Source organism: Dermacentor silvarum, chromosome 8 (genome assembly GCF_013339745.2).
Source record: "Dermacentor silvarum isolate Dsil-2018 chromosome 8, BIME_Dsil_1.4, whole genome shotgun sequence".
In the NCBI taxonomy this organism is placed as follows: domain Eukaryota; kingdom Metazoa; phylum Arthropoda; class Arachnida; order Ixodida; family Ixodidae; genus Dermacentor; species Dermacentor silvarum.
The window spans coordinates 21,228,042-21,253,764 of NC_051161.1; the positions used below are offsets into that span (position 1 = coordinate 21,228,042).

The 25,723-nt window shown below is 47.8% G+C and overlaps 2 protein-coding genes across 3 annotated transcripts; both read left to right on the forward strand.

The window, feature by feature from the left end:
* Positions 1–10,776: 10,776 nt before the first annotated feature.
* Positions 10,777–18,310, forward strand: LOC119461992 (adult-specific rigid cuticular protein 15.5). Of its 2 annotated transcripts, none has more exons than XM_049671804.1 (3): positions 10,777–10,816; positions 12,754–12,846; positions 13,730–18,310. In XM_049671804.1, the coding sequence occupies exons 1-3, from the start codon at positions 10,808–10,810 to the stop codon at positions 14,171–14,173; spliced, it is 546 nt and encodes a 181-aa protein (XP_049527761.1). In that variant the 5' UTR covers positions 10,777–10,807; the 3' UTR covers positions 14,174–18,310. The 2 variants fall into 2 exon arrangements, with proteins under 2 accessions (XP_049527761.1, XP_037579278.2); XM_037723350.2 differs by lacking the exon at positions 10,777–10,816 and adding an exon at positions 10,840–10,981.
* Positions 18,311–20,679: 2,369 nt separating this feature from the next.
* Positions 20,680–25,215, forward strand: LOC119460769 (cuticle protein 10.9-like). The gene is made up of 3 exons (XM_037721856.2): positions 20,680–20,826; positions 21,922–21,972; positions 23,249–25,215. The coding sequence occupies exons 1-3, from the start codon at positions 20,818–20,820 to the stop codon at positions 23,612–23,614; spliced, it is 426 nt and encodes a 141-aa protein (XP_037577784.2). The 5' UTR covers positions 20,680–20,817; the 3' UTR covers positions 23,615–25,215.
* Positions 25,216–25,723: the final 508 nt, after the last annotated feature.

The following is a 25,723-nucleotide window of genomic DNA, read 5'->3' on the forward strand; positions in this document are numbered from 1 at the left end:
CACGCCACCCAGACGAACTGTATATATCTGCATTGCCTTACGCGCGCCACGCAATGCATTCCCCGCCGTCACCATGGGTAGGTCGCAGGTGCAGCGCACGGCAGAAGAGACTGCCGTACGCGAACGTAAGCGCGAGCGTGATCGTGCCCGTAAGGCCGATCCCGTTTATCGGCAACGGCATGCAGTCCGTCAAAGTGTGAGTGTGTGCGTGAAATGAACGGCTACATGATCTAAAATAAAGGCTATGCAACTTAACTAAATGGGTCTTCATTCAACTTCAACGTTCAAAAAATACAATCCTAAACAAGCAATGAAATCACATATGCATCGCATCGGGTCGCTCAGCATTTCTTGGGTTCGTTGCGTGGTCGTTGGCTTTGGACTTTGACTGTGATTCAGTTTGCATGGTCGAAACCTTCGCGTTCAAGCATGTTTCTTTAAGAGAGGGGCTTTGATGTTTCTTTATTTCATGAAAATGGAACAACACGTACAGCTTAAGTCTAACTCATTGAAAGCTTACATAACGAGCTTACTCGTTAAACCGAAGTGCATCATGCAAGAACGCAGACGGTATCCACAAATCGTACCACTGCGACAGCTCATAAATACGGGCTCCAGCGAATTGCGATCACGAAGAAGTTAGCAGCGAAGGCGATCGGCCACTTACAAACAGACATTTCGAATAAAAAGCTTTGCCAAATTCGTATTAGAAAAGCAGTTCGTGCGCTAAAGCAGTGATTAAGAATACATGCCGTCCGAGAGTGATAGTGGTCGTAATGTAGAGTGCCGCGGAAATAGCAGGGCCAGGTGTACACGATTCTTCCAGCTAAACCGCTGGCTGATTATCGCTCAAATAGGTGATATAAAACATGGTGCCTATGACGTGTTTGCAGCTCCGCAATCGCTTTCGGCGCATGCAGTTAGCAAAGGCACGGCCTTCGAAATCACTCTCTGTTGCTCAGAGAGAGCCGCTACTTGGGCGTGAATTTGAACACCACCTATTTCGCACAGAGGTATCTTTTTTTAGGTGGGTTCAGTTTGATACCACGTCTGCCAGCATTACCTACGTGTTTCGTTCGTAATAAACCGCAGTGCGGGCCGCTTACGGCGACGCCACTCAAAAGTGTCGATTTTGCTAGAACAGAACGCTGGTGTCATCTGTCATCGCTACAGTGAAGGACGCGATCAACCAAATGCATTTGCTCCACCATAGCGGTGACAGATGTCGCCACAGCTCCGTTGCAGTGGCGTCGCCGCCGCAGACGGCGTGCACTTCGACTTTACTGTGAACCAAAAATGCAAGTGATGCTCACAAACGTGATATTAAACTGCGCCTGCAATATGCTACCAATGTGCGAAGTTGGAGTGAAAATCAGTCAGTGTTGTTTAGCCAGAAGAGTCGTGCGCACCTAGCGCTCCTAATATTGCGAAAGCAATTATACGGACGTTCGAGGCCCGTTTCCACCGTCGCCGTTGACGTTGGCGTGCTTTTACGGAATCGACGGGGATGCGCGGCCCGCACGTCTACAGCGATGCGCAGTGCGTTTGACTACAAAAGTGACGTAGCCAAGTGTACACGCACCGTAACGTTGAGCTAAGTCGGCACTGCTAGTGCCAGGGCAGCGTTCTGGCTTCTGCTGCTGGCATGAGCCCTGTGCGCACACACATTAGCATTCCTCCTGAGCAGCTGTGTGCAAACCACACCGTGTAGCATACACTGGTCTCAGTGGAAAGGACAGTACACGTCAAAGGTAAATTTATCTAATCCTTTCTTTCGGTGCCGACGAACGCCGACGGTTTCACGTCGTTGTCATTTCGTTCACCATCGAGATGCGACGTCTGCAACGCTGATGGCGATGTTCCTCATCACACTAGCTTGCCGAGACGCTTTCAGCGCAACACTAAACGTAGCTATCGCATTCAGTGCTTCTCCTTCGAGCGAAGATGCCAATTTTTTAACACGAAAGTGTTTTATGCCGGGGTCCACCAAGACTTCACTGACGTATTTCCGTCACGGAAATACGTCATAGAACATAATACAAAGAAAGAAACCAGAAGAAAAAGTTCCACAAACATGCAAAATTTGGAAATCGAACCCACGGCCTCTCGCTCCGCGACGATAGATCGCCGAGCGTTTAACCCATTGCGCCACAAACGCATTTGCAGAGAGCTACACAGACGCGCCTTATATATCTAACACTCCTCCGTGTACCCGCGCTCTTGCTCGGGGCGGTGCCGCCGCCTACGAGCAGAAAATAGAAGTACTGCATTATGACACTAACGCGCACCGACAGTGAACGCTTCGGTGGTCTCAGCACTACGACGCCTCGATGCCAGCATTAGAAGGGACGCTGGCATCAAGAAGCACTACCAACGCCACCTAGGTGGCGTTCACCGTACTCAGCACAGCGGAGCGTGGCCTCCGCAATTAGCTCTGAAAATGTTTCTGAAGTTGATCGCGGAGGCTGCAATTACGACGCGCTGTACGCGCTGATTTGACTCGGTGACGATTAAGTTACGTGCTTTGTCTTGCGCGTTGTATTAGTGTGTCAGTTACGTGCTTCGTCTTTCGCGTTGTGCTAGCGTGTGCAGCGTAGTGCAGCTTCCATATGCACGACGGTTGCTCATGGTCATCGACGTTGGTAGTCGTGATGGAGGAGACGTGCCACCAGGTGTCAGCGTGGGTGCATCAACGCCTAAGGGCGCTTTAGCCACAAAACACCAATAGACATTATATATCAATGTGCAATAAACATTACACTACTTCTGTGAAGACACGTTTCACTTTCGTGTTCTATACCGATTCCTATATAAGAGGGATCAACCACATGTTTTTTATGAAACCCTCCTCAGTATTAGCAAAGACGGATAGCCAGCGCGATACATTTGTTTCGTGTGCACTATAATTGAAAATGAGTTTATCCTCCTTGAAAAGAGAACATAAGGCAAAAGCGGCTGCAAAGTCCAATCTGAAAACGAGAAGGCCATTTCCAGTAAGGATGGTGAAATTTGTAAGAAAACAGAAAAAAAAGAAGGAGAAGAAGAGAGAAGCGTCTTTTTGAATACATCCTGCACAGAAGCGTTCACCATGAATGTATATTTCCGTTCAAGCATACATGATGTGTTCAGAAGTAAGCCTCGAGCACCGAGCCGCGTTTGAGAAACCCTCTTTTGGAAGTGGCAACCACCACTACGATCGTTATCTTTAAGGGGTATGGCCAGGCTTGCGGGAAAGATAACGACAGCGATAACATCCCAGGAAATATTCGTAATTTATTTGGTAGATTCAAATCCGCCATCTCCTCTTACCTTACGGTTTCACTTGTGGCAGCTATTCGAGGTTAAACGTACACACAAATCAGCAAAGGCATCTAGCTGGACCATTTTGTCACACACTAAGGTTCGCCGTCCTCGGTCTGTTGCTGATTTATGCGTGGGCCATGCTTATTTATTTTCGATGGAGGTAGGCGTGAAGCCGTGATAACTCAAGTCCACGTCACCCGGCGCGGTCTTTCGACAGCCCGCATTTTGCCTGACGTGTAGAAAGGAGCTCTCGTGCAAATCTTCCGAGCAGACAAAACATTCGTGCCTCCTTTTCTTTTTCCCTCTTCGTTTTACCGTCTCGCGTATTCAAGAATTCTCTGGAAAGCCACCTTCCGTCGGAAGCCTCCTAGAATAATGCGTCGTCGCGTTATTTGCCTAGACAAAACATGGCTGCGAATGCAGATTTCTTCCGGTACGTTCGTCACGTGTCCTTAATAAAGAACTCGACAGGAGGAGCCTTTCAACTTCTGGTGACGAAAGGTTGCGATGCCTTGATGTGGCCGGCCGCACAACAGGTCGGATTCCATTTCAGTGCATCCCGGAAGGCGAAAGGCGGACCAACCGCCGTTTGTCGAAAAATAAAAACGAAACACGGGACCACATCCAGGCGTCTCCCGTTTTTTTAGCGGTCCTTTCTTTTCTTTTATTCTTTTTCAATACCGACACTCTCTGCCCCGCAGCTCCCTTTTAGATCTACGGGCCTGCTCGTTTTAGGCGCCTACTCGGGTCATGACGGTGCGTACGAAACAGCGGAAGTGGTCGCTTTTGCCCTCTGCCAAAAACGTGCTGCTCGTGTTCCGTTTGCCGGCAGTTTGTGGTGAGCGCACAGGCCACCCCTCCTCGCGTGACTGGTTGGAGATGCCGCGTGCGTTGGCGTGCTTGTCCTGGTGTTTGCATCGCTGGCGCCCTTGTGGCCCCTTATTTTTGTGATACCTGCCTGGTCTTGCAAGCAGTATTGATAGTTGCTTGCTGCTCGTGCCGAAGGCACGTGCTATGAAAGAACGAGTGAGGTGAAAAGTCGGTGATCCAACGTTGCGGCATGCTTGCGCAGATATCGTTGCACATGCATGGCGAAATGTATCTTCCTTTCTGGCTTCCGTTCAGAATTCAATATGCAGGCCTTCTTGAATGCTGCACGTGTTCAAATATCTGATCTTATCTGATGCGATTATGCAACCTGCAGTTCTGGTGATTGCGTCACGTGTGTGTTATGTGTGGGCAGCAGTTTTTTAACGTTTTGCTCTGTTAACTGATACTCACACTGACAGTTAAAGCTATTAGGGTGCTGTTCGTGTACGCCATCAGCTATGATTTCATTAGAGCGGCGAACGTGTCCCAACGTTCCCGCGTATCGAGGCGCTACCTTTATTGCTAGTAAGGTGGCTTTAGAGCACTGCAAGGGCTCGGGCTTACCCGAAAGCCCGGGCCCGGCCCGGCCTGGCCCACGGGCCGGGCCGGGTAGGGCACTTTTTGCTCGGTCACGGCATGTGCTTTTTGACCCGGGCCAGGGCCGGGCTTGGACTTTCTGACGGTGTCCATGTAACGTGCAGCGAGTTATCCTCGCGCGTCCCGACTCTGAAAAACTTGTTGCCCCGGCGCAGCTGGAAGCTAGCAGTGCTACTCCTGTGTACTTCCCTTTTCTTCTTCCGTCGTATTTTTCGCTGTTTGAACAGAATGTAAAAGTCCAGTAAGACCGAAGTCGCCTCAAACCAAAGGATTTCATTGTATTCATTGCCTAAATCAATGTAATTAATGCTTTCAGCGCGGTGCAAGCGCCTTCGCGACTTGCTGATTCTTCAAAGGCGAATTGGTAAAACGATGACTGGTAAGATAAGATAATTCGTCACGCGGCTGAAATATGGCACTGCGTCCTTCCATGATTGCACGCGTGTTCTCAGCCGGCCGCCTAGCAGCGCTGCACCATGGAGGAACGAGAAGCTTTCTTTCTCCATTTACTGCATCCATGCGATGCGCTCACGACCGGTCGTGGCTGCGCTTCGGCTAGAGTGTACTAGAATACGGTTGAGTGGGACGAGCGGCTGGGGCGGCGCATGCTTTGCAGTGAGCCGCCAAACGTGGACAACTACTGTGGCTCCGCTGGGATAGAAGTGGATTGGGCCGCATCAAGGTCGCGCCGTTGGAAACTGCTGGCGATAGTGCTCGGCAGGGTCATTCGTACTACTTCGCGCGCTGGTATTTGCGTTCGGACCGCTCAAATGGTGTTCATAATTGTATATGACATGTATTTATGCCTTAATAATAAGTTCCTTTAATTCTCTTATTTATTTTATTTTTTTAATGCCGCTCGGTGATCTTTTTCGGTCTCCGCCAGGGTTGGGGCCGGTTTCGAGCCGGGTTCGGGCCGGGCTCGGGCCTAAGGTAAAGGGGTGGCGGCCCGGGCCGGGCGGGTAACATAGATTATTTCCGGGTCCGGACCGAGCCCGGGTCTCGCCATAAAACTTTTGGTCGGGCTCGGGCGGGCAGCCCAAAGTAAAACCGGGCCCGAGCCGGGCCCGGGCTGAAAAAATCGGCCTGTGCAGTGCTCTAGGTGGCTTAGGCTCCCGACGTCGTTATCAGATCATGTCTGGCACTAGGAAATGTTTGTGTCGTCCTCACGTAGAAACAGAAAGGAAGGCCGCTGCTGAACTATATACGCACCGATGACTTGTCGGGAAACTTGCTACTTCGCATGTACATTTTAAGATGATGCAATGACATTTGATGATCAAGAAGACCTGATAGGCTCAAAAGAATCAGCACCAGCCTGATAGCTGGTTTCTTAATGATACCAGTGTTTCGTCGTGGAAGGCACTGTATCATATGCGTTTAAATGGGTATCGTAGTGTTCGATGGTAGAGTCGTGGGTTTCTCTTTGACTGCATGCATTGTGCGGAGCTAAAGCGCTTCTGGCGTCGTTAAAAGCCACATTACTTAATGAGGCCTTGATTGCGGGTTTGAGTATGTGCACAGTTTTTTTATTGACATATATGCTTATATTAAAAGCTGTGAATGGGCGCTTCGGACACGAACGTGCATATAGGCGCACACTATTGTCTACCTTCAGCATCACTCCCTGATACACTTCCTTTCCTTCTCTTCTCTTTTACCCTGAGCAGAGTAACAGGCTAGAGGCCTGTGACCTCAGGCCCGTTGTTTTTGCGTCTCCTCTAATAAATTCTCCCCTCCCTACGGTTTTTGGTTGTCAAGATTTTGTCCTCATGCAGTGCGTACCGCGTGATATTTTATCTATATTTCATCGGGAGTAGCGCGTCAAGCCCGCAGCCAGACAGACGTCCCCGTCTTCCATTAAAGCTGTTATATCTGTCTCTAATTCGCAAGACGTTTTGCGCTTTGTGCGTAAGGTTGTTCGCCTGTACTATGAGTCAGCAAGCGACCTCACGCCTTGCCGCTAATCAAAGAGCGCACATGTCGAGCTAAATCGACGAAATAGGGTATGCCCCGTATACTAGGGTTATTCGCCTGCTGTGGTTTCATTTTACCTACTTGCTGAGATAGTGACGCAATCTGAGCACGGTTTTGCTTCGGGGCTTCTTGAAACCAAGGCGCACTTCCTCTGCGAGCTAACGGATCGTCGCCTCGTTCGCGTCATCCGGACAACCGACGCTCCACATCGTCGAGCCGGGTGCACAACCTTGAACGGAATTGCTCGATGTACGCGAATCCTCGCATGGTCAGCTCTCTCACAGGATACGTGCTGCCCATGGCGATTTGCTGCAGTGTCCGTTGCCTTTTTTGTTTTTTCCTACGGGGGCAGACCTGCAGGCATGTTCGAGTCGCCGTTCAGGCGTCCTGGAAGCATGCCACGTTCCTGAGCCTGTGCGCTGCTTTTAGACTGTTCGCAGTCGGAATCGGGCAAGCCGGATCGAATCTTGCCATCCGGCCAGTGCGGAATGTCACCCTGCGGGAGATCGGCCCTCACTGCCGGCCATGCTTATACTGCTCTCTTCCTCCCTGTTTTTTTTTTTTCTTGTTCTTCTTTCTTTCTTTCTTTTTTACTTCAGTTCTTCACTCTTGCTTAAGTAACGATCGTTTCGCGGCCTTCTTTACCAGGTGTGAGAAAAGTACCCGTGCCGCGCGCTATTCTTGGTCGATCGCTATTGAAATTTGTTGCTTCGTGGCGATGGCCTGTTCACGGTTCTCGCTGCGAAAGTGCGAGCGGGGCCTGGTTTTGATGAACGCCTTTCAGGTCCGCGTCTACGGAGCGCTTCCTGCTACATCGACCGACGCGTTGCTCTTTGAATTTTCTGTACGCGTTTACACCCTCGAAGAAGCTTGTCTGCCAGGTTTTGAAAATAAAGCCATCATAAACTCTCTGATCTGTCAGTGCATTCAAAACACTTGCTGTTACACGGCCCCGTTTCTTCGATCTTTGTTGGTTGTTTTCATTGACAGCTTTAGTTCCTGTTGTAAATCTCAAAGCCTTAGTGGAAGTCACCATATTATGGAACGTTTTTATGAGTGCAGCAGTATGTAATGCAATTTGTATCTTAGCATGTTTCATATAGATCTGTTATCGTTCTCGCAGGTAATAAAAACAATATGAGTTGCCATTGTAGAAGTTCAAATTAAAGCCATATGGACGTCGAATAGATTGCACGCCACGCTTGTTTGCCGTATTAAGGTCAGTTTTAAAAAAGTCGCAGTTCCGCCAGAAACGCGAAGCATTGATTGCGATAGCAAATCAGTAGAGAGCTATACGAAGCAAGGATAGTAGTTTAATGGGCCGTATAAAGTTGTAAACATTCGCTTACTAACTAAATAGACAAGCACGGTGTCACGCGCGCACAGACTAACATGAACACATCTCACTCGATGACCACGGAAACTCGCTGTGAAAACGCGGGAGTGAGAAAGCGCGCCAGCAGCAGCAGCGGGCAAATTGACCTTCGAGCTGTCTTGCTTCAAGGCGAACTAAACGTCGAAAGCACAGCGCATACGAAGCTACCGGCACTCGGCGCATGCCCTTTGTCCCCATCGCAGATCGCTTTGAAGATGAGGCCCGCGCGGGCGCGCACTTCGCCCGCATCGCAGATCGCTTTCACGATATGGCGGCCGCGCGGCCGCGCTGTGAGCAGCAGCCGACAGAGGAGAACACACCCCCCCCCTCTCACTCTCCGTCGCCTCGCCCCCGTGCCTCGCGCCCGAAAGAAGACCGCGCGCTTCCGGCCTGCCTTCCTCCCTCGCGTGCGCTACATGGAGCCGCAATTGCCGGCTCACCCTCGTACGCTTTCATTCGCACACACAGCGTACGGCGCGTGGCGACGATCTTATCGTCGTTGGACTTTATACGGAACCTCACGGCGGCGACGACGACGACGATGGTGACGCCTATGGCAGAAATGCGCTTGGAGTGTTCATATAATTGATATCGCAATAAAAGTCACAGGTATGCACTGCACACCCAGCACAGTCACAGCGTAAGCTGGAGGAGCGGCTCCACAGGCACTCCATTTTCGGCATCGCGCATTAGAGGGTCTTCGCGGCGAAGTCACTTTGCGTCGTTTTCACGAGAACGATCTGAACAGTCCGCCCGGCGTCGACGGTGAGCTACGGCTTGTGCTGCTCTCTGCACATTGTGGTCTGCTGAGGCCGACGGTTCCTAGTTGCATCCGCGCGCGTAGCTCTACGATTCGCTTCTTCAGCAGTGGTTCGTACCTTGCGAGGAAGCGCCATAAAGTCTGTCGTAGAGTAGACACAGGTATCGAGACTAAGCATTGCACATGCACATCTCTTGACCCATGGCACGATATGATGCTTATGATGATGGTGGTGATGATTATGATGATTTATTGGCATCCCCTTTGAAACGGGGGCGGTGACGAACAGTCACCTAGCCTGCTTGAATCATTTAGCTATGCCGTATATGTTTTCATTCTCTAATTTTTTAAACACTTCCCTAATCTTCTTTTTCTTCCTCAAGACAGTCAAACCATTTTTTTTTGCCAATCCCCCATAGTAGGTAGGAGCATGGCGATAGCTGCGACGGACGCCGCCGGCGTCCGTCGCAGCTATCGACATCGCCAACCGACATCGCCAACAACATCGCCAACCGAAATGGCAATTGGAATGAGCCCTGGACAGTCCTACACTGTAAAACGTATTCGTAGTCAATAGTCTCGAGGCCTGTTTGTAAGTGACGACTTGCGTCACTGATTCCTGCTGCAAGGCTCCTTCTAACACGCCCGCCGTTTCAAATCTTAGCAGAGTGAGGAGCAGTAGAGGAGGAGAAGGAGGAAGAGGAAAAGAAGGAAGGAAAGTCAGGCAGGTGAACCAGATGCGCGTCCTGTTTGCTACCCTACGCGGGGGCAAGGGGGTTAAGGGATGAAAAGAAAGAAAGGCGAGGGCAGGAGGAAGGCAGTGCTTCCCTTAATCTCCGGGACTTCGAACCAAAGAACTAAATACAGTGGCGCACTATACGCAGAATGACGGGAAGCGCAAACACATGCTCAGTGATTTCGAAATTTTGACAATGACAGCAATTCTATCAAATCGCACGTCAGTGCGTGGACTGTAATCGCTGATTTCACGAGTGTCTGGTGGTAGCAACACAAAAGAGAGACCGAAAGAAAAGAGAAAAGGCAAGGATGTTAACCAGGAAAGCGCCAGGTTGACTATCCTACGTCGGGAAAGGGGAACAGTGGAGTAGAAAGAAGAGACAGAGAAGAAGGCGGTGAATTTGTGCTCGTGCGTGGTCAGCCACAGTCAAAGGCGCTCGCACAAGCCAGTCATTTGAAAAACACAACGGCGCCTTCACTGCGTTCTAGGCTGATGAAGGGTGGGGACGGTGTTCCAGGAGCGCTAACGGAAATTGACTGACAGTGCTGCATGTGATGCCTGCGATTGAGAGGAGAGCATAGACCACCTATTATGCCACTATCCTGAATTTGACATAGAAAAACAATCAATGTCCAGTGCATTGCGGCGACTAGACGATTCTCCACTGTCTGTAAAAACGTAACACAATGTTTCAAAGCTCGCTCAGTCGATGCTGTATCACTGTCGTTAACAAATCTGCGCGCGACAAAATACGTTTTAAAACGCTATGCCTTCCGAAGAAAACTCTCTTCGTCGCGCTCATCCGTCCAAGGCGCACAATTTATGCGTCGCGGAAGCAGCGCTGAAAACCTTACGTCAGACTCCTCTGTCAGCGTTGCGTCACGCCTGGCTACCCGCGACAAAACTCCCCTTTTCCTAATGTCGAAGAAGGTCGCTGCGCCTGAGAGATCAAGTGTTTGGCTCCGATTCTGGCGCTTTCGAAACGAGGGTCACAGCCAACGCGAGCTCCAATGCACAACATTCGCACAGAACTAGCGCGCGCGAGCCGCGCGTTATTTTTTTTTCCCACATGTCCCGGAAGTCATGAGTCGCTGACGGAGCGTGAACACTAAAGCCGACAGGTTTCACTCATCTCCCACTTCCACACGAGTGTCTGCCGTCATCCCTGCCTTCTCCTTCACCTCCCATGATTCGAGTAAGCCCGCCCGTTGGACGCGTGCGCAATAGCTGTTTTGCAAACTCGTGTATTCTGCGCTGGAATGTGTATAAAACGCCGAGCGCCGGCGTGAGACGTCATCAGTTGCCGCGCTTGTCAGCAGTGTTTGTCCGAATCGTCGTCGAAGCGCGCGAGATGTTCAAGGTAAGGGACGAAGTCGTGCGCCTCCGCGGTCAGCCCTCGTGTCGCGACATCGCGCAGCGGTTGTCCGTGTTCCATGCTTGCGTCGCTTGCACACACGCTGGAGGGCGTTTTGCAACCGCCGTTGTCCTCTGGTCCAGGTCTGCATGGCTTAGTCGCTTGACACGACTGTCGTAGTGTAGGCTCGACTATACGTCCAGGTTGTCCTCGGTGTTGTGTGGCCCACCGGGCGTGCTCGCCAGGAACGTTGCTGACGCTGCTTTTGCTTAAGCGGCCGCGGACACGCTGTGGTAGAAAAATTAAGAAGGCTTCTGATAGTTCGCGTGACTGCTCGTCTTCACTAGGCAGGTCCAGAGTGGATGAATGCGCGTGCGGTTTGTGAATGGTTGAGAAAGCGTCTTTCTTCGGTTAGGTCGAAGAAACCGCTCATCGTGCATCTGAAAATATCTTAGAATCGGAAAGGCCTCCTCATTCCTTTGGTGTCGGAGCGTTTTAAACAAGTATTCTTCCTATTCCGTTTTTTTAAAGACTTTTTCTGTATGTTTTACATCAGTTTTCTTGCGAACATATGGTGTGAGTATCAGTGACAGCGTTCACTGAGGATAAAAAATGAAGCCCAAGGATGTCAGCCATTCGAATGTTTGGTTGGCTACCCAATACTAGAAAAGGCATAGAAAGGCCAAATATGGACGTAGAAATCAAGAGAGAACAGGTGATTCACGCGCATGGAAGTCGACACCGCGTGCGTACTTAAAACGTAGCGCTTCATTCCAATGACTGCAAGGTTAGGAAAACTAATGTAGCCTTTTTTACGATGAAAATACCCTGGTCGCGCTCCAAGAATCTTAGTTACTGAGAATGATCTGGCGTCGATCCGGCTTAGCAATTAGACCGTTTCGTGGAGATTGAAGGTGCAGATCGAAGCAGGCAAGTCTGCGGAGAAGCACATGAACAGCCTTCTCACATAAGCATCGAACACACATGGTCTGCTTCGGACAATCTGCTTCGGACAATCACGTGAGCATTCACTGTGTGCAGTGATAGGCGGATAAGGCACCGGGCCGCCATTGAATGATAGTATCATGTCCTAAATTCGTAGCGCTTTGGCAGATATATGTGACGAAGATTTATTTGAGCCCTGATAACTAGGTGCTTGTGCGAAGTTCGACAGTACACTTCGATTGCATATAGTGTGGATGACGTCACCTTTGAACGCTGTTAAGTAGATTTTAAGTAGTAAACTTAAGTAGATTTGTATGGCTACATGTTTGTGGCTACACAGCGAGGTCATTGCCACTCCGAAGCGCTTCTCAACGTACGGAACAGCAGTCTCAGATTTGTTCTGGCAGGCATCACACCCAGAACAACTATAGGGAGAGAATTCCGGATGGCAGCAATGAAGAACATATTTTGCAATCTTGTTGCGCAAGCGTTTTTTAGCAAGATCAACATGTAAGGTATGATCTATGATTAAGTTTCGTGCTTGGCACCTTACTGCAATTCGCTCAGAAATCGGCGTCCGTGAACGAAACTATTATATAGGCGTATTTGCTTTCTCTGTCTTATGTTTTAGAGAACAAACAATGTATTATATTTATCGGCAACTCGGTGGCTGGAAACGTTGCTTCTGTGAGGGCCAACTGACTTGTTACAATTATGTTGCCTTGTGATGTGAAGTACCAGAACCATCTCGTGAGACTTCTGTTCAAGGATATATAAAGCTTCTGACCTTCCGCTACTCTCACGCTGGTGTTGCGATATTTCTTCGTTTGCAGGCGTCCCTCTTCGTGCTATGCGCTATCGCCACACGGGCAAGCTGTGCCGGAGACTTCGGGGATGAGACGCGAGATAGGCCGTCTCGGGTCAGGGTAAGTGCCTGTTTTATAGTTTGTTACGTGCGCCTGTAAGAGCACCGCCTTTATCAGACGGCCAGCCTTTAAGGGGCTAATGTGTCTAGCAACGTGACTGTCAGCTTTATCTGACCGCTTATTGGTATGCGTAGACGTAAAGGGCACCAGAATTAAACGCGAACGCCCGATGATATTTTGCTGAGGAATTTAGCATGTTAAGCCATTATATCTGAAGTCGTACATGAGTGGCCTAACAGCACGAAAATCCTCCCTTCATCAGCAGCACTGAAATGAATGTGAACATCAAGTCTCGTATGCTGTCTTGACCGAGGAATGATTTGATATGACCTTTCTGCTCGCGAGGTCACGATGGTAATGATTTCAGAGGATTTAGAGGGCGTGAAATATGAAAATGTTAATTTCATACGCTTAGCGGATATATAGCGTCTTGGTACGCCAGAATAATAGACTCGCGTTTTGCCTCAGCTTGCGGTTTACCAGTGTGAGATCGGTAGCAGGAACAATGACCTCAAGGGGTCCTTGCGGTTAGCTTCAGTTTCGTGACTTTTTTTTCGGCCTTGGAGTGACTAATGCCCCTGGAATGACGTCTCGACGCCTCCTTTGTATATACCTTTAAAAATTGTTAACGATCATTCTTCGGACATATATTTAAGCTTGCTTTAAGTGTCATGTCTTTTTTGTGCGTATATCTTTCTTTCTTTTCCTTGTGCGTATGCCGGTATCTCTCGACGTCTCCACTTCCTTTTCATACCGCTGCAGTCTTAGTTAAATGTACGAGCAAGACCAGCTAATTGTAATGCTTTCATCATGATGTTTCGCTAAAGTCTCGCACTGTTATCTTTCTTTCGCTCCCTCCTCTCTGACCTGTCGACGTACGCAGGCCAACAATCTCGATCCCCCGGCTCCGTACAGCTTCGTGTACGGCAGCTCCGACAAAGGTGGCTCCCATGGCCGACAGGAGACCCGGGACGAGCACGGCACCGTGCGCGGCTCGTACCGCATCGCCCTCGCGGACGGTCGCATGCGCGTGGTGAAGTACGTGGCTGACAAAGACGGCTTCCGCGCGGGCATCTCAACTAACGAGCAGGGCACCGAGTCTTCCAGCTCATCGGGCGTGGTCGTCCACTCTCAGGCGCTGTCCGGACCAGACGCAGCGAGGGCCGCGCACAGGTCCATGAGTCGGGCTGAAGCTTCGAGGCACTCGGCTCCTAGGCGCGCTGCCGCTGCGTCTTCAAACGTAGAGCGGTGGGCGGCGCCGTCGGATATGAGGGCGCCAGGATACCTGCCCGCACAGAGGGACGAAATCGTCTATTATGATCCATAGCCTGGAGTAGCCTGGAGTCGGGGCGCGCAGGAAACGTTTCGTGTGCATTTCGTGTTTCCTGTGCAACCGGCAGAGGTGCATACTTGTGTGTTAATTCATTATAGGGAAGGGGTGGGGCAAACATTTGTGGCAGGGCACCAACGGTGCGAGCGTAAAGTTCGAAGTTGTTTGTTTCTTTGACCTATATAAGCCTGCTTTTCTTTCTAGTCCATGCCATGGAAGAATTTGTATAGCTCGCAAAAGCGCAATAGGGCCAGGTGATAGAACCCTTTTTTGTTCTCACTGAAGCTGTTCATGTTGCTTTCTGTTTCTGTAATTCGAGTTGCATACTGCACCCCCATCAAAGCAACTCAAATTAAGGTAATTTGTATTGATTAGTTCTAACTGCTGCCTTAATTGCTGAAAGCAACACTGTGCTCTACTAGCACTGATATGATAACCACAACATACGGGAGGTGAGCTTTGACATCATTGATTGTAGGATTGTTACCTTCCGCCTGTTTTTTATTGCGGTTAAAGCAAGGGTGGTATCTGATCGCCGGGGTTGGATGTGTCTTCAGTGACTGTACTCTTGCTAGCATGCCGAGATATGTTTGCCTAAATCACTCGCATTTGTTATATTCTGGAGCCGCGTGCACCCCTGCATATTCATCGCGCCAGAACCTATAGAGAGCTATTTTATGTGGGCATTCTCATTTTAGCTATTCACCATAGTGATCGAATTCTACTGGAATCATGTACCAAACCGAACAATATGGTGGCGCTGTGTCAAAACGTCTCGGATAAATAACTGACAGGACCGGAGCTTTTTGATATGCGATCTCTTTGAATTTTTTTATTAATTCTCAATACTTTGTGTTGGTTACAAGTGAGTGAACTATCCAGATAATGGGTTATATGTTATATAAATTGCCGAGCATGCCAAAGCATTTAGCCTGGATTACGCAAGGGCATTTCACGAGTAGTAATCAGCCATTTCAAAAAAGTCTGAAGCTGCTGAAATTGAGAGCAGCATCGCAAACGTGGTAGGACGCTGTGCATTTGCACTAACTGTGATAAGGAATCTTCCTAAATTTCATTGCTGCAAGAGGCCACCACTAAGTCTTATTTAATCCAAAATTTCATTACAGTGCCGCCATCGTCTTTTAATTTAGTAGAGAGCTGGGAAACACAATGTTAGAACCCGGGTTTTCTGTCGTCAAAGAAATATGGAAAGATAGGAGATGAAATTGGATTTCCAGGCGCTTTCATCCTCACGGTTTATTGAAAGCTGCAGCTATGTTGAAGTAGTGTAGGTCCAGCGGTCGCTGCTGGAGAGCGGCTTAATCGTGACATTATATACTCCTGCACTCTACAATGGGGAAATGCGGCGACGAATCCGCATTGTTAATGGAACCTTCTTGTCGCATACTGATGCTCAGAAGCGTCGACAAAGCTTTTATGTTTTCGAAGGACTCGTGTAGTACATAGAAAGTTGGACACTATCTCATGAACATATCTCCTCCCATGAACAAGTACGTTTACAGTTTGCATGGAGGACACTTCGTCACCTATACTTCTTACGGTGTCATTGCGTAATGTCCCTGGAAAGATTGTGCAGTACTCGAAGTCGGATTATACATTTACAAGCCGAACGTTTTAGATCTAGCGACACAGATGCTATCTCAATGTGATGCCTTGAGATACCTGAAATATCGTTACAATACAAATGGGTCTCAGGAACGTGGAGTTTTGAACAGTGGGTCAACAACGGAAGCTCTTGGTTGCTTACTCTTCGAAGACAAGTTCACCCACACGTAGTTATGCACCAAACAGCCCACAGGCTGTTGGTGCTTAACTACGTACCACTTGTTCCGTTCGTCCTGATGACAAGTAGCCATTACACATATCGCCTTGCCGAAAGCCTTAGCCCCGAGCCAACGTTTCGACAAGGTTCATCCCCTGGAGAAATTTTCGACAAGTACGCTGTTAATCAGTGAATGAATAAGGTAAATACATGGCTGCTTACTTGCCGAACATAAGTAAGCTATTATGTACTTATTCTGAAAACGCTTTTGTCTAGTATAAGTAAATGACCACGAGAACAAGTGCCCTTGTCGAGATGTTGGCTTCAGCTGAGGCTTTCCTCAATGGCCCTGTAAAAATGGTGTGCCAGTATAAACGTATCTTGCTAGGCGGGCGCATGAAATCTTGTGCAGACGGAGTGCCGTATTAACTGTGTCCGCGTGTTGATGATGGCAGTGCGGGAGAGTGGCGCTTTATCTCAAAATATTTCTGATAACTTTGTAGGTGTTAGGAACAAATGCTGTTGAAAATGTATGCCTGTGCGAAGATCTTGCTCGCAATGATATCGTTGCATGTAGCTATTTAATGTTCCCATGAAACTTACCTGTTCGGCTTGAGCAAAGTTTGTGTTCCTGATGGAAAGAAGTGTCAAAAAGAATTTTTAAGAAATATTTTCGTCAAAAGGTGTGCGAAATCAGACCACAATGACGAACGCAGAACGTGGAATTGATTAAAGATTTGAGCTTCGTGTAGATGTTAAAGTTGAAGACGCGAGCACGTAATTCGCAAGGAAAGACGGCTCCCCAACGCTCCTTTCAATTCTTGACTGAATGCTTAGGCATCAAAAGAAACTAAGTTTTTAGAAAGCTTTCGCGCTGCGAAATTGTCGCTGTTACAAGTACCTGAAGTTTAATGACTACGGAATTGTAAGTAAGAAAGTATATGTACAATGCTTGTTCTTCCCTTTCATAGATGATTACTTTTTCTCATATCATTTCGAGGGCTGATATTTCTTATAGAATTTTCTATACTGGGAAAAAAAACATAGGTCCTGTAGGCCTGATATTCGTAATCCTATATAATCACATGGTATCCTATTTGAAAGCCTGTTTGATCTTATACGGGTTAACAGAATTGTTAAAGCTTGCCTGTGTAATATAGCACAAATCATTGAGCAAGAAGATTACTCGAAGAGTTGGGCATTACTAGCACTCGAAATCAAAATGAATAATTGTATAATTGAAGGTACACTAATAAACCGTATAAATAATTACTTGAGCACACATATTGCAATTTACGACTTGAGTCAGTGGCTTCACAAGGCACATCCATCTTGGAACAAAATTTGAAACCAGCTCCAGTTTTGAGATACGCGCTGACAAATGTGCGGTAAAACAAAATGCGCTGTTATCCACTTACTTTTTAAACAGAATACCTTTTTCTTCATTGAAGCTCGTAAGTTACCGGAACATCAATGCGTTGTGTTGCAAAGTTTGGGACCGCGTATCTCGAAGCGTGTCATATTTAGGATTCGTTCAAAGTGGATATAACTTTCAAAGTCAATGTCTACAATTCGTAAATTGCAATATGTGCTCTAATGTAATTAGTTTTAAAGATGATTAACGAAACATGAGTAATTAGTAGTGTTCATTTTGATATATCGTGCAAATAACGTCCATATCTGAGAGTAAACCATCTGGAGAAGTTGAATCGTGCTATATGCCACGGGTGATTTTTTTAATGTATTTTAGCGGTAAAAATAAAGACCCTATATAAGCCCATATCATTTTATGGGATTACGGTATTCGGGATGGCTTTTTTTTTTTTTAGATAGAGTTGGTGCCACTAACCGCTAATGTCATCTGCGACGAGAGCATGCTTATGTACAGAACGTGCTTATATCATATTGTCTTATGTTATACGCGCTTATGAGATATTGTGCGGCATGAGAAATAGCTTGTTTCCGCTTGAAAGCTTAGTGTAGCTTGGAGCCTCAATTAGGAACCCACCATGGTAGTGCGCCAGCAAGCTGTAAAAACGCTTCTTTCTTTCTCGCACATGTCTATTGCTCGTTTATGAAATATCCCCAACACGATTCGCATTGTGGTATTAATAAACGGACAACGCAAACTGTGCGCTAGCGCGAAATACTGTTGTATGCTTGGAGATTAAAAACAGGGTTGTTGTTGAAATGTTTGAAACCAAATCTTGTATTACTAAATGTACTTTTGTTCACTTGGCTCTTACTCGAGAACTGAGCATGTCGTTCTCTGTCTCTATAGGTCAGAAGTGCGAGCTAATGTTGACATACATCAGTGATCGCGTGTAAAAATAAACGAATGTTTTCAGTGCTTTCTTTGTCGGAGCTGTTTCTTTTCCTTCGATCACACAAACACATGACATAAGTCCTTGGAGTCATTTTTATTGAGAGGGTCATTTTTGTGTCATTTTTGGTCACTTTTGTGTCAGCACTATGCAAGCAGCCTAATTGTCGTGACTGTTCATAGTGAATATATTCAAACGACTTAGAAGAATTTCGGCTCGATGGGTTTGTTGATGCATGTTTGTCAGAACAAATACTGGCGGAAAAGACACACAGAGCAGCATAAGAAAGACCGAATAAACAGGAGCAGTTATGTTTATTTTGTGTTTCTTCTTGTACCGAGCTTTTACGTCAGCATTTCTTCAGAGAATATCCAAATAAATTGAACTGGGATTTTCAGGAGCAGTACGTTACGAATTTTGTGGATAGAGTAAATGCTGTAGAGATCTAGCAGGATCCTTGTACTACAGGGTTTCATGAACCTGGCAGTTTAAGGAATGCCAAGGGCTTTAAACATTGCTTAAAAACCAAATAACATCTCTGAGACAAAAACTACTTCTGCACACAAATAGGAAAGCTGGACTTGTACGCGATATCTAGTGTGCGAGAATTTCTTGTATGTGATATATAATGTGCAACCACATGCTTGACATGCGCCAGTGAACACATGCACCGAATGAACACCATAGTTCTGGAACTCATTAATTCATGGTATCAAGAGCTACCAGGATGTTGTTGAACTAGTCATACACTAAACTGAGGGTAGAGTGCTTCTTCGGTTGCCACAAGTTATAAAGTCGCCACAAATGCAAACGGTGTTTCAGCAGTGTGAAGGTGCAAGCTCCGAAAGATGTCAACGAACACAGCGCACTTTCTTCGACGATGATCGTTTCAACTTGCGACCTGTTCGTGGCCTTCACGTTGAGAGCCAATCGAAAGCTAGCCAGAAGTTCATACTGCCAGTTCGGGAGCTGGGCGCCTCGTACAGCCCCATACTCAGCAGGGTTCTATGAGTACTTACGTCTTCCATACCTTCATCGGTTCAGGCATTGTTCCCGCAAATGTGCTCTTGCAACCAGCGATGACATACTGCGTGGACCTTGTGACTGACATAATTGTAACATAAAACGGGCCTGCATGCTTATGTTTAGTTCCATGCTGACATTATGCCGCGTGGCTACCCAAGCGGGAAAAAAAAGAAGCAGGCATCTGTTTCGTATTCCTGGCGCTTAATTTTTATTTAGAACGCAGAGCCAATTCACGCATGATGCGTTCATGTCGGATGGAGCCTATCCAAAATGAAACATGCGCTAGGTGTTTTTTTTTTTTTACTCTTCCCTTTTTGTTCTTGCTTGCTTAACGACAACTTAACTACTTTAGCAACCGCCCTAGCTTCCCGAACGCAAAGAAATGACTATGTAAACAGATTGTATTATGCCGCGACCTTTGAAAACCACTCATGTTTCGCTTCTTATCCTGGCTTCTGTGTTCACTAACTTAAAGGCCTTGCCCTCGCTGAAATTTCAGCTTCCCCATGGCATAGCACTTCAGTCGCTGCTCATTTCAACACCAAACCTGATACCTCTTTCGGAGGGGTGCATTATATTGCGGTAGGCATGCAGAAAGAGGGACCACGCAAGTACTCAAGATGACTACAAAAGCGCATACCCCACGAAAGTCGAGAAAGCGACGGAGAGGCATAAAGCGTGCCGAAAAGGTATCGCGATTTCGAGGGCGTCTTTTCTTTTACGCCCTTCTCAACAAGCGCAATGCTGCGCCCCAAGAAAAATAAAATAAAAAATAAATAAATAGGAGATGTGAAACAAACCGGAGGTGGGAGAAGAAGGTAAAAAAGAGTACACACAAAGCGATGAATCGGAACTGCGAGGTTGCGTTTTTTCCATAGGGCTGCGATGACAATCGCTTACAAAGGCGGGGGGAGGGGGGGGGGGGGGGGGTTTCATCGGCATCGGCGACGCGCGGTGGAAGGGATCCCGATATGCGGTCGACGCCGATTCTTGAGGGTCACCCGGCGTTCGTGGTTTCGCCTGGAATCGTCGTTACCGCTGTGCTTTGCTCCGTGCCGTGCTGCTCGTCCTTTCTTTTATCTCCACAGAATAAAAGAGGCGCCCCCAGCGTACGCTCTCACCTCGAAAGGCGAAAGCCGGCCGGGCGGGCGTGTGTGTATGTGTACAACGGAGGGAAACGCGATCACAAGGAGATGCGGCTGAGATTGTTGTTCTTCTTTCACTCACACCCCGTGCTTGAGAAATTAACCGAATTCGACAAAGAGGGGGAGATATATGCAAATTTGGGAATCCGAAGACAATATCTTACTGGGTCGGGACGACTGCCATTGGATCCCGATGCCGAATGGTAGGAGGGGCCTCTTCGAGAAGGGGGATCGCCCTATATAAGCGAAACACTGGTGCGTGAACAAGACCGTGCAGAGCTGTCTCCTTCTTCTGTTCCCCTTAGCTTCTCTGTCTTCTGCGGGAGAATTGCCTTCTGAGGCGCGACGAAGGAAAAAGAAATCATGTACAAGGTAAGCGATTCGCGGCGAGCAACAAACAGGAGCCTATCGAAGCGGCCCGCTCAGGCCCTCTTTTTTTCCTCGAAGGCAACAGTATTATTCGGTATGCAAGCTAAGCTGACCGTCCGCTCACTGCATAATTGGAGCGGTTATAAGCGGCTTGATTGAGGCCGTGTTGGAGAGGAGCGTTTAACTGCAGTGTAGGTTAGCAAGTTAACTATTCAGGCAACTATCCTTTTAGTTATTCGACTCTTTAACGTGGAGGTATGTAAGAGGTAAAGGATAACACGCGAACGTCTGCCAGCTTGGAAAGGCTGTCTGCAGGAAAAGGCGCGTTTATGCTATGTTGGTAGCGTGTGGAAATGCCATAACGACTTTACATATGTTGGTTTCAGCAGTCTCTGTAACTTACGTAATGTAATGCGTGACGCTATGAAAAGCTTGAATCGGGGTATTGCAGCTGGGCTCAGCATTCTTGGAAAGAACCTCAAAAGGGAAATACGGGTGTCGTCACCGCTACTCATGACGCCGTAAATTATGACACTTACTGTCCTAATCTATTACATTCTTTGCTAACAAAGAAAGCGTTTAGACTGCATTCGCAAATATAAAGACGACCTTAGCCTGCGCTGAAAACGTAATGCAAAGTGAACGAAGCTGAATAAGAACGGCCACTTTCGTGACTTGAGTTGCCAAATTCGCACCGCAAATACGCTCTTCCTCTCGCAAAATGAGGCCGTCCACAGCTTACTGCGCTCAAGGTTAAAAAGAAAATCGCGAGTAAGAAAGACAGATATATATCGACGACACCTAAGCATCGGAAAAAAATGTCAGACTGGCAAATTGTACTTTGGAAACCTCATTCGCACCTGTTCCATATGTAAGTGGGCAAAAACGAGAGGAAACGAAAAATAGCGTGGCTGCGAATGAAAAAGCGTCAGCAAATCTGGCGATATGGTCTCTAACTGTGCGCTCTTTTCTTCCTCTTTTTCTTGTATTTTCTTGCATCGCATTCCTTCCTGGCGGACGAATGGCCGTCGTCTACTCATCGCCATTTCGGTCACATCACGACGACTCGTGCCTCGAACCTGCGTCGACGTCCTTCAGCACGTGATACTCGCCGTTCTCGCATGCAGCGCCTACCTGGTCCTTGAAACCGTAAGTAATTAAGATTAATCCCGAACCCCTGAGGCTTCCTCAGGTCGCGCGGCCGTTAGCGTTTTCCTAAAGCTGCCGTGTTTGGCCAACGAATTGCGGCTAACGGAAGCTCGCTTTATGCGAGCCATCTTCTTTTTACGTTCTTCTGTTCTTGTTTTTTTTTGGTTTTCTTTTTCCATAGAATTACCGAAATCGGGGCCGTACTGTGATACCGCGTTGGATACGTTGGCTACTGGATGCCCGCTGACCTGCTCTCTCACCGTGCTAAGCTCGATAAACTGTACTCGCACGATGAGAAGATAGGCAGCGAGGTGTTTTATGGTCTATTACGCATTCCCGTTCCTTTCAGGCGGTTTGAATTTTACCTTAGGTTGGCGCGGCTGGAATTCCAGCTAAAGAGATAGCTGTCAACCTTTCGACCTCTTTTTTAATGTATAGATTTGTCCGAGGCCGCGAACCAAAAATTCAGTAAGCCTCTGTTGAGGGGAAACGCATTTATGCTTCGCTTTTCTGAATTTATTCGTCCACGAAAGCTCGATAACTTGCACAGTGCGTACTTTACGAGCGCAAAGTAAACTGAAGTGACGCAACTTCAATTTGAACTATGCGAAAAATACACCGATTTGCCATTTGTTTTGCTACCCGTTAGATCTATTACTACGAATGATGGGCAGACGATGAATTCACCATCGAGGCTTTCAACCAATTAGTCCCATTTTTTAAGGACTGTTTACACAAGGAACGTCTGCCACTGCCACCTTGTGTAACCTACTGACAAGCCTTAACTCATGCTGGAAATGAAGCTTTCGCTAGCGTTGGCAACCTACTTATGCTTTTTTTTACGCACCAATTTCGTCGCTTATTAACTGATGACAATGTGGTAAATTTAGTTACTAGAGTTGCCCCAAGACCATTAACTACTAAACCGAAACGATGTGCTTGTCTGCGGTGCTAGCGATCATTTGAAGCTTCAAACTCTTGACTCTGATCCGTTGACAAATCCCGGACGTCACTGCCGTTGCAGAAGCTTCCTGTTTCTTTTTTTGTTTTGTTTTTTAATATCACACGCCGCCACAAGCCGGTTGGTACCGCACATTTATAGAAAAGTTAAGTTCTTTCCATTCCCCATTTCCCTTACCCCAAGTGTAGGGTAGCAAACCGGGCGCTCATCTGGTGGACCTTCCTGCCTATCCTCTCCTTGTTCTCTCTCTCTCTCTCTCAAGTTCTGCAGCGAATACTGATCAAGTCAACCAGTTTTTGCTACTTACTTTTCCAGAGTGCCCAGACGTTTGTGGCTGCACCACCGGCTGTCGTAGCCGCCCCCGTGGAGGTGCCCCAGCCGTACTCCTTCGGCTACGTCTCCAACGACATCGAGGGCAGCCACGGCCACGAGGAGACCGGTGACGGCAGCGGCCGCGTGTCCGGCCGTTACTCCCTGAGCCTCGGTGACGGGCGCACCCGTGTGGTCACCTACGTGGCTGACGAGTTCGGCTACAGGGCCGATGTGGTCACCAACGAGCCCGGTACCGAGTCCAGGCCAGCCGCTGATACCACCTTCACCTCCAGCGCACTTTCCGGACCAGACGCTGCCGCCGCCTACGAGTCCACGAGGCTCGGCGGTGTCGTCGTTGGCCGTGCCTAAATGATGACAGTAGAAGGAGACCCGCTCTAGAAGACAACACACACAAACTACACGACAACTTACACAAGGGCCCGCGGTCATCTTCAGAGACGGGCAGCCAAGTTCGAGGCGAAGCGTGCAATTTAAGCCTTCCTGATTCTGGATGATAGAGTGCTCTATAGCAAGTAGATGTGCGGTAACGTTATTGCGCAGTATTGGATTGAAATCTCCACGAACTTGGCTGCACTGCACAGATTCCCTGCTTCTTGATACTTCTTTGTGCCGTGTTACTTCTCTGTACCCCGCTGCCCCCTCCCTCTCCCGGCCGCAACGACTTCGATGCTTGGGAGGTCCTAACTGCGTTGAGCAGAAACGCAAATAATTTACACCGCCCTTGCCTCGCAGTTGTTGCGATGAAGTGTGCCCACCACGTGTCTTTCTCGTCTTCTTTCTCCCAACACTCTTGCAGGCTTCCTTACTTTGCCAAACTCGTACTGTCCGCGTCTCGTGTTCTCTGTTGTCCGTTCGTCTTTGTTGAGCTCCTCAAACGCCAGCGTTGCCGCACTTTCTGTTCTCGCAAAGCAAAGCACTTAGCAAAATACTCTCTTACTCTCTTTCACTTCATCTACCCTGCTGGCTTTTGTGGGCTCTGGCAAGAGCAAACCGTGGTATAGCTCACGTCCATATTTGTCGCCTCTGTCTAATATTTGTTGCCTGTAGTTCCCTGTGCCATATTCCTTAAGGCTTTCTCCCGCACCCCTATCCCTTTTTCCTCAAACTGTTCTCCTTCTCTTTTCACATCTTTGTTTTGTCCTTTGTTCTAAAATGGAAGCGTCGGGTCAATTGTCTCAAATGACTAGTGGTACACTAACGTCAGAGAAACAAACATTACATGTACACGAACAGTACTTTGCTCTCAAATGGAAACTCTTTCAGCATTGATACCAGGGTCCACACAAAAGAATTTCTTGATAGCTTGGTGGCGTACATTGCTAAGTGAGGTGTGTCGCTGCCCTAAATCTAACTTATTCTGCCCATTCGCACAGGGACACGAGCTACTCAGGACGGAAAAAAATTTCGTGGTTAACGGCTACGCTTTACATGAGAAACACAACGACAAGAAAACGACAGACACACCTAGGCATTTCGCATTTTACATAACAAGCCAGACATTTTGGTAACACGCACCTTCAGACGAATATCGTACTTTTCCACATCACTTTGCTCCCTTATCGGTGTCAGTGTGGAGAGCTGATTATTTACTTGAAGAACCTGTTGTAGCTCGATTTTTTTTATTCGTCACCAAGTGCTCATGTCAGCCGGGCATGCGTTGCAGCCTACGTGAACGGATTCTTCAGTTGTGGTCGTGCTTCGCATCTCAACTTCTTTCACGGATACCTGTAGTATTTCGCTGACCTGAACGAATTCTCTCCAAGCGAAATGGCCTCGCTGCCTCGCTCAATGCAGCGTTTCAGTAGCGAACCTTTCGTTTGACCTTTCGGTTTGAAACAAGTTCCATTGTTGTTGTTTTGGAACAATGTTATGTTCTACGGCTAGTCGAAACGAGTCTTTGTCAAATATTTCTAGTGAAACGAAAGATCGACTGCTTTATGCAATGGTGTTCTCGGAGCGCATGTAGAGTGAGAGAGCCGGGTGGCAGTAACGGCAAGCTCTCTGAGCGTCGTTTGAATGTTGCTTGTCGACACTTTCATTTAAACGCCTTCAGCTAGTCTGTTCAATATTGAACATTGCCTGCTGAGCGGTGCTGCTACCTGCAGGGACTGGGTTGGATCTCGAATATAGTGGTAGTAATATCGGCCCATGGTCGACGGTCTACTGACCTCGAAGTACGCGCGAAAAGCAACACTAATTAATTAGCGCATACTAGTATTACTTATGTGACAGACTTTTGCATGTAACAACTACGGAATTTGAAAGTCGGAAATAAAGTACATTTCTTTCTATTCCCTTGTCTCTTTATTAGAACGTGAAAAATGTGTGCTTGTTTGAGAGCCACAGAAAGATTGGAAGATATTTGATCAGCATATTCACCAGCAACCCCCAGATTGTTTGGATATGGGCCACACTCGTCAACCATTGGTACTGTAAAGTGTCGGAACTGACAGCAGC

Excerpts from the sequence above, each read along its gene's own strand:
- LOC119461992 (XM_049671804.1), top strand. Across the intron at positions 12,847-13,729 it reads ATAGGCCGTCTCGGGTCAGG|GCCAACAATCTCGATCCCCC; the intron begins GTAAGTGCCTGT and ends CGACGTACGCAG.
- LOC119460769 (XM_037721856.2), top strand. Across the intron at positions 21,973-23,248 it reads CCTACCTGGTCCTTGAAACC|AGTGCCCAGACGTTTGTGGC; the intron begins GTAAGTAATTAA and ends TTACTTTTCCAG.